The sequence below is a fragment of the Sinocyclocheilus anshuiensis genome, unplaced genomic scaffold (assembly GCF_001515605.1).
Source record: "Sinocyclocheilus anshuiensis isolate Anshui unplaced genomic scaffold, SAMN03320099.WGS_v1.1 scaffold758, whole genome shotgun sequence".
NCBI classification, from domain to species: Eukaryota; Metazoa; Chordata; class Actinopteri; order Cypriniformes; family Cyprinidae; genus Sinocyclocheilus; species Sinocyclocheilus anshuiensis.
In genome coordinates this window covers 2,148,573-2,157,455 of record NW_015548126.1, presented here as the reverse complement: position 1 = coordinate 2,157,455, position 8,883 = coordinate 2,148,573, and the positions used below count along the sequence as shown (strand labels likewise).

The window sequence follows — 8,883 nt, the reverse complement described above, 5'->3', positions numbered from 1 at the left end:
CATGTTCTAGTACACCCCCAAAACAAAATCAAGACTTTGTAAAAGAGCATAATAGGACCCCTTTAACTATTTATTGATGCAATGGACAAACTGTACATTTTCTGTTAGAGCTATATACATATCTAGAGCATAAAATATTTTTGCAGACATGAGTCGAAGTGGATTATAGTACATGCAGTTTGCTGAAAATATCTAAATAAATAATATATATCACTACAAATATATATTGTAGCTTTACTAAAATTTTTGCTTGGCTAGTTTTAATTTTAGGCCCTGTTTTTATTGGTCTATCTATTGTACAGACAGACAGACAGACAGACAGACAGATAGATAGATGGATAGATGGATAGATGGATAGATGGATAGATGGATAGATAGATAGATAGATAGATAGATAGATAGATAGATAGATAGATAGATAGATAGGGTTGTTATATTTTTAGTTAGTCCTTTACAATCAATCTCTACATGTTAATGCACTTATTATGACTAGCATGGACTTAAGTTGAAAGCCCCAACAGAATGTGGGATCATTTGGTAGGTTCAGTCAGGGACAAACATGCAAAAACACCCATGCCGCAAGTAACTACCTCTACCTCAAAGTATTCCAAACAGTTGCACAGCAAAGGAGTACATTCAGGATCAATCGTTTCTGACATTTGATGTGGTCATCATGCTAAAGTTTTAAACAAAATAAAGATGAAGTAAACATTGTTTTGAACAATATTTTGAATGGCAACCACGTGCAGGTGTTCCAGGGAACAAGAAACAGACTTGCCTGGCCTGTGGAAGACCGTAACTTGTGCCGACGCCAACGCAAGGAAGACTGTAGACCACCTTCTTCACTGTGGGCTGATCGGGGAAGTTAAACATGACGGACGCTGAGGGAGGGAATGACGTCACATGTTAAACTAGGGCCTACAGTACAGTACATCCAAATATGAGTAAACATTTCCACAAACAGTACAAAGACTTCAGAACAGGTAAACAAATGCTGCTTAGCGATCGTTCAGTCTCACACTATTCTCATTCTTATGGAAATAACATCAATTCTTATATAAAGAAAAGAACAAATCTCAATAAGTTAGCACAGAAGTATGTTAGTCTACCAAGGCCAATGGGAAGACACTACAGTCTTAAAAATAAAGGTCGTTTATTGGCACCAATGGTTCTATGAAGAACCTTGAACATCCATGGAACCTTTCAAATGCAGAAAAGGTTCTTTAGAGTCGAAAAAGGTTCTTTAGATTTTTAAAAAAGTTCTTCAAAATGGTTCTTTTATGAGCTGTTCACTGAAAGGTTCTTTTGGGAACCAAAAATGGTTCTTCTATGGCATCACTGCAAAAACACCCTTTTGGAACCTTTATTTTTAAGAGTGTATTTTGCACAATAAAGAACTATAAATCTCTGCCAGCACTGAATCTGGGGGAAATGGCTTAAAAGCTTTTTAGTTGAATTTTGATTGATTTGATATCAAATTTCACACTCAGATTCATACTCTTTTGACCTAAATATACATGGGGTTGGGGGAGTTATCCATAAAATATTAGATATGATTAGTTAATGCATTAAGTATCATGAACTAATAATGAACAATACTTCCAATAATGTTTTTACTTAATTTCTGCATATAGCTTACTAAAATAGGAAGTTATACACTACTGTTCAAAAGAAGTCATTTTTGGTATGTTGTTGAAAGAAGCATTTAATGGTCACCCAAATCTGCATTTATCCAATTAAAATACAGTAAATATCGAGAAGCATTACAGTTTAAAATAATTGTTTTCTATTTTTAATATATTTTAAAATGTGATTGCAAAGCTGAATTTTCAGCATTATTACTCCAATGATCCTTCAGAAGTCATTCTAATATTCTGATTTGCTGCTTTTCTGTTATTAATGTTGAAAAACATGTGTTTTTATGCTTAATATATGTCGATATGATATGGACGATATGATATGTTTTATATAAAGTTCAAAAGAACAGCATTTATTTGAAAATAAACTTTTGTAAAATTATAAATGTCTTTAGAGCCATTTTTGATCAATTTGATGCATCCATGCTGAATAAAAGTTTTAATTTCCTTAAAAAAGATGGGTCACATTTTATTTTAACGTCCAGTTCTCGCTATTAACAAACCATTAACTATGACCTTTGCCTCATTAAACTCCTAATTTGCTGCTTATTAATAGTTAGTAAGGTAGTTGTTAAGTTTAGGTATTGGGTAGGATTAGGGATGTAGATAGAATATGGTAATGCAAATTATGTGCTTTATAAGTCCTAATAAACAGCAAATATGTTAATACTAGGCATGCTAATAAGCAACTAGTTAATAGTGAAAAGTGGTCCCTATACTAAACTGTTACCAAAAGATGTTATGACCCCAACTTTTTTAACTGTAGTGTATGTTAAGTATGAATTAACATTAGATTAACATCAATGCATTATGAACAATCACAAATTGAATGAAACTAACATGAACTCAGATTAATAAATGCTGTCAAAAACTGTTCATTATTAGTTGATGACACCTAATAATGCATTAGCTAATCTTAACAAACTGAACCTTATTGTAAAGTGTTACCAGTAAAATCTGTTCATCCATTTTGAAGCAGATTTTCAGGAAAACATGTATAAAATTTGTCACTGGGGCGGTACCTTTTCAAAAGGTACTAATTTGTAACATTTTGGTATTAATATGCACCTTTAAGGCACTAATATGCATCTTTTGGGATTAAATAAGGTACAAAAGTCTACTCTTGTGAAAAGGTAACTTTGTGTACCTTTGAGTGCAGGACTTCTTTGTTATTAACTAACTAGATACTTTGAGTGGCCATTGTTTTTGCATTCATAAAGTGGTAAACATGAGGCAGTTTTACTTCTGTTGGCCATAAAGATCTCCAGCGCTGTGTTCTGAAGCAGGAAGCGCCTGGTGAACACCGCTCGGATCTCGCTGAACATCCATTTGCCGTGAAGCCCCTCGGAGTAGACCAGCACCTACGCACAGGCAAAAGAGGAAAGAGATACGTTAACCGAATTGTTTTTCAATACGTTGTCACACATGTTATGATCGTTGCTCGGGAAACACATTCTGTAGTTGCATTTTGATTGTCACTCCAATCACCGTGCCATGAAGCCACTTTGACGGAGCACTGCGAAACATTCCATTCCCGTCAAAAATGCTGGCTGGTATCCATTGAGTGATGGCAGGCCAGGCTTTGATTATCTCAAAATGAAGGCATCTCTAAAAAGGTGCTGCTTTCTGTTGATGATGCAAAGGCCCGTCTTTCTACATTTTTTTGACACATCTTTCTCTTGTGGGGCCGACGCTCTCACCGTGCTGTTGGAACACAGTCCCTACGGGCGTAAGGCGGGCGTAAATAATCAATACTAACACTGGGCCGGGGCAAGAGGGGGATCATTAGTGAGCTTCTCCTCGGAGACCCCCAGGGACCTCAGATGCTGGATCAAGAGCTTCATCTTGACAAGTGAGAATGAGCCAAACTCCTTCCCCACCTACCACCACTTTAACAGACCAAGAGGTACACATGCACACACACAATCATATGCATACACACAGACATACTCGCACACTTCAAGCCCAAGAAAGAGAATGCCTTGTGGCTTATAGATAAGAGCCCTTTCTGGGTGGGTGCAGAGGTGAGGAAAGGTTCGGGACATTGTGTACAGTAACTGTGAATGGGAATGGGGTAAGGTTAGCACCTAAAGCTGATAGAGATACCAAAAGCTTCCACCAATCAGACCGGCCTTGCTTAATTTCTCTCTGGAATAATGTTCAACGCTGACACCGAAGAGCCTCCTGTCACTTCCGGGCCTCTGGGGCTTAATTAAAAATGGATTATATCAAAATGCTCACCATCCACCACCATAGGTGCCCTCACTCCATACAAACCAACAACAACAACGATATACAGATAGGTTTGCCCCCTCTTTGATACTGTATATCCATAGACATCAACTCAAAAAGCTGTCGTAGATACAGGTTGTATGTAAAACAGTGGATTGATAATTAGAACTAAATTTGGGAAATTCAGTATTAAAAGCTTTCCACGTGAGAGAACAATGGAGAGAACAGTAGCAAAAAAAAAAAAAAAAAAATTGGAATAAAGAGAAACCATCATGTTCAACAATCTAGGGGATCCGAAAACACAATAATAATATTAAAGGGGTCATATGATGCGATTTCAAGTTTTCAAGCTTTGGAGTGTTACAAGCTGATTGTGCATAGATAAGATCCCTGAAGTTGCAAAGACTAAAGTCTCAAAACCAAAGAGATATTCTTTATCAAAGTTAAGACTCTGCCACACCCCCCTAAAACGGCTCGTTCTAACACGCCCCCACATATCTAGGTCACTATGTGGGAATATTTGCATAATGCGCCCAAATGTGCACGCAAAGAAAGAAGGCGTGGTTTCACGCTGTGATGCAGCCATGTCAGGGAGACGCTGTGTGTTTCTAGGCGAAAGCAAAAGCACTTTATTTGGCCTTCCGAAAGTAGATGCATTGTCAACATATTCTGTTACACCAAATACACAAAATAATGATCTTTAAAAAAGCATCATATGACCCCTTTAATATTCATATATTAATGACAAACAAGTAAAAATAGCAACACTAATAAAAATTACTATTGATAATGATAAAAACAAATGTGTATTATTAAACATTTTAACAAGAATGATAATAATAAATTATAATAATTATTATTATTATTATTATTAATGATAATGATAAAAATGATAAATGTTTTAATAATAATAATAATAAATAATTATGCTTAAAACAAATAAAATAATTACGTCAAAATAATATTAATAATAATTCTTCTTGTTATTATTATGACAATGACAAAAACAATCATATATAATAATAATAATAATTGTATTATTATTATTATTAAAACATTTATCATTTTTATCATTATCATTAATAATAATAATAATAAATAATTATGCTTAAAACAAATAAAATAATTACGTCAAAATAATATTAATAATAATTCTTCTTGTTATTATTATGACAATGACAAAAACAATCATATATAATAATAATAATAATTGTATTATTATTATTATTAAAACATTTATCATTTTTATCATTATCATTAATAATAATAATAATAAATGTATGTAATAATGATGATGATGATAATAGTTAATATTATTATTATATTAATGCCAAGCAAATTAACCATATAAATATTAATAAAAACATGATTATTAATAATAAATGATAAAAAATAATAAAATAAATAATAATAATAATAATAATTACAACAACAAAAATAATATTATATGCTGAAAACAAATATGTATTTATACAACAATAAAATGTTGTTATTATTATCATTAGGGTTAGTAATTAATAACATAATAATGATTATACTACTAGTATTACTACTACTACTAATGACCAATAAAATTGTTAAGAAGAAAAAGTAGTTGTTTTATATCTGAACAAAATGAGACAGGTGCTCGCAATAAAAGGTACTTGCCCCTAATTTAAAAAAGAAAAAGAAAAAGAAAAGTAAAAACAGAAACCAAACAAAATAATACAAGACCTCTTAACAAAATAATACCTCTTTTTGTTTCAATGGACATACCTGTATATTCAAATTTATATGCATCTACACATGCCCTCGCCTGTCTCTTCCTGTGACAAAGCGCAGGCCAAAGGGTTAGCCAGCAACAAAAGATACTGCTAGAGAAAAAGCGTCTCAAAATAGGTCACATCAGAAAAAAATTTGTCATAACAGAGCTGGCACATCAAACATCAACAAGCCAGTGCCCCTGTAGACACAGAGGTCTTTGACAAAGTGCAGTCGTTATTCTCCCCCATCTTTTTGTTCTCATCACGGAGAAATGGAGAGAGAAAGAGAGAGAGAGAAGGACGGAGGCCCAGCTGTAAAAAATGGGGCTTAATGAACCTGTCTGGCTGGGCTGTCCACTGCCTGTCAGAGGTGTCACAATGGTGACGAGTGTCAGGGACGAGCGGCCCCGGGTCCCAGACAGGCCTGCCAGCTGGAGGCTTCTGCCCCAATCTAATCACACCAGCAGCAGCCGAGCAGGAACAGGCTCCAGGCTTTTACCTCACTGCTCCCGGCCTGTCAGCGCACACACAGCTACCTAGCCCACGTCCGGATGCTTATGTCTGCTGTATATGCAGCTGTTAGGGTTGGAAAAGCTGCCTAACAGATGTATCAAAACATATCTATTGCATCAGTGCAATTTTGGAATAACGCAATTGTTTCGTTGTCAATGCAGTTTGGATTCTGTATGTAAACACTGGACCCCTATCGATGACTGGCCCCACAATTATTCTGTTTTTGTTGCCGTTATCAGCTATTATTGAGCATGACATCCAAGCCAAATCTTTTTCATCGTCCCTATTCTTCAAAGGACGCCCTGAACTGGCCGCCGAATGGAACGTTATGACAGGGGTGAATACATCAAAAAGATCCGTCATTTTTAAACCGGACACAATTTTTCACACAGCCCCTCGAGAGATGAGTGCAATCTCTCTCCGTGTCAAATGTAAAAATAATAAAACACTGAAACCAAAACTAATGTACATGACATTTTAAAACATCAAGCACCTAAAATTAACTAATTAAATAAAACTACAAATAAATAAATAAATAAATAAATTGTCCATATAAGTATGTCTCATACTTACATTGAAAATAAATTATTAGAGGCTCAATAATAATAATAATTATTATTATTATTAAATATTAATGTTTACAAATATAAAAAAAACGAAAAATAATACAACACTGAAAACAAAACCATTGTACATGACATTTTAATAAGTCAAGCACCTAAAATAAAAAACAAACAAACCTAAAAGTACCATAGCCCATATGACCATGTCTGATAATTCTGTTGAGAATAAATTATTAGAGGTTTAATAATAGTAATAATAATAATAATAATTATTATTATTATTATTATTATTATTATTATTGTTGTTGTTGTTTGTTTAATATTAATAAACATGTATTTATAAATATTTTAATTCTTTCTATAATTATCATCAAACTTTCAAACTGCATGTAATTGTACTGTGAACGTTTGTCATGTGATATATTTATGTTTTCTGAAGCCATTTGCATCTTAACCTAATCTTGACTAGCTCTCAAATCTATTAAAAGCCTATTAAAACTTAACAAATGCACTGTGATGAGTTATGTGTGAGACCCAATAGTTTTTGTTGCAAAAATGCTGTGAAATGTCATGGGTGAACTGATGGCAATTTTTATTTGTGGGTGGGTTGTTCCTTTAAAGAGATTAAACATAAATTAAAGAGACCTTTAAAACAATCACTGCCACTCAACAGCAGTAACAGACACATTACGAAAAGGCTGAGCGACTTTTGTAGCTTGTAAATGGCCCTTACTGCATGCAGGGTACAGTGTGTCTGCTGTAAGGGGCAGCTGAGTTTGAAAGCAGACATGCTGTGGCACTGTAGAGAGGAAAGACCAGCACAGTATGTGACAGTCTTTACCAAAGGCTCTGTTTCTGAACAGGTGGGGGTCTGGACTGTTTACCGCCGGCTGTTGTTGGCTACTGGCTTCACGAGAAATAGCACAAGATGACAAGGTGTACTCCAGTCTGCCTACTATGTGTATGAATGTGTGTGTGTTCCCTCTCACCTAGCCTTGTCGCTGCCAAATTCATGCTTACATACTTCTTCCTCAGAGCTGCTGCTGCCCTTTCAACCTTAATTTACATCACAAGGAAACTAATTTTAGAGTTTTTGGTCAACATGTGCTCCAAAAAATGACTGAATTGTTTGTAATCTCTAATTTTGGAAAGCCAGCACAGGAAATATTGAGCAGCACAACTGTTCTTAAAGGGATAGTTCACCCAAAAATGAAAATTCTGTTATCAATTACCCTCATGTCATTCCAAACCCGTAAGACCTTCGTTCATCTTCAGAACACAAATTAAGGTATTTTAGATGAAATCTGAGAGCTGTCTGACCCTCCACAGACAGCAACGCAACTGAAATGTTCCCAGGTCCAGAAACGTAGCAAGGACATCGGTAAAATAGCCCATGTGACATCAGGGGTTCAACCGTAATTTTAACGAAGCTACGAGAATACTTTTTGTGTGCAAAGAAAACAAAAATAATGACTTTATTCAACAATTCTTCTCCTCCTCATCCCATCTGCCAAAAATATCTTAATTCGTGCTCCGAAGATAAACAAAGGTATTTCAGGATGACATGAGGGTGAGTAATTAATGACAGAATTTGCATTTATGGGTGAACTATCCCTTTAACAGTGATAATAAGATTACATGTTTTTGAGTATCAAATCAGTATATTAGAACGATTTCTGAAGGATCGTGTTACACTGAAAAACTGGAGAAAGGCTGCTGAAAAATCAGCTTTGCCATCACAGAAATAAATGACATTTTAAAATATATTCAAATAGCAAGCGGATATTTTAAATTGCAATAATATTTAACAAAATTACTGGTTTACTGTACTATTTGATCAAATATTGCCTTGGTATAATTTCGCATTTCACTAAAAAATTGCTGAATACACTTTAAAGTTGGGCAACTGGAACACAGCTGAGCATAATTTAATATAATTTAATGCACAATTGATTTATAAAAAAAATTAATAAAAGCTGGAAAAAATAATGAGCTCTTTCAAAACCACATTAGTAAATTATAAATCTAAAGCATGATTAGAAAATTCATCAATCTATATCTCAAACTGTTTACCAGAAGTTTCTGTAAATCCTTTTAAAAGATGAAAAACACTCTGAAAGGAAAACACAAACACACACACACACACACGCATGTCTCTTTGCTGAGCCGCGGCGGTCTCGGTGAATCAGCAGCATC

The 8,883-nt window shown here is 34.5% G+C and overlaps 1 protein-coding gene across 1 annotated transcript in view; it reads right to left on the bottom strand.

Annotated features, from left to right (window-relative positions):
• Positions 1–8,883, bottom strand: part of LOC107704698 (neurobeachin-like) — a 282,564-nt gene that overhangs the window by 54,857 nt on the left and 218,824 nt on the right. The window contains exons 38-39 of the mRNA XM_016507685.1: positions 2,881–2,998; positions 779–881 (exon numbers count right to left, since the gene is read on the bottom strand). Coding sequence (XP_016363171.1) covers positions 779–881; positions 2,881–2,998 — 221 coding nt within the window. The remainder of the gene's footprint in view (positions 1–778; positions 882–2,880; positions 2,999–8,883) is intronic.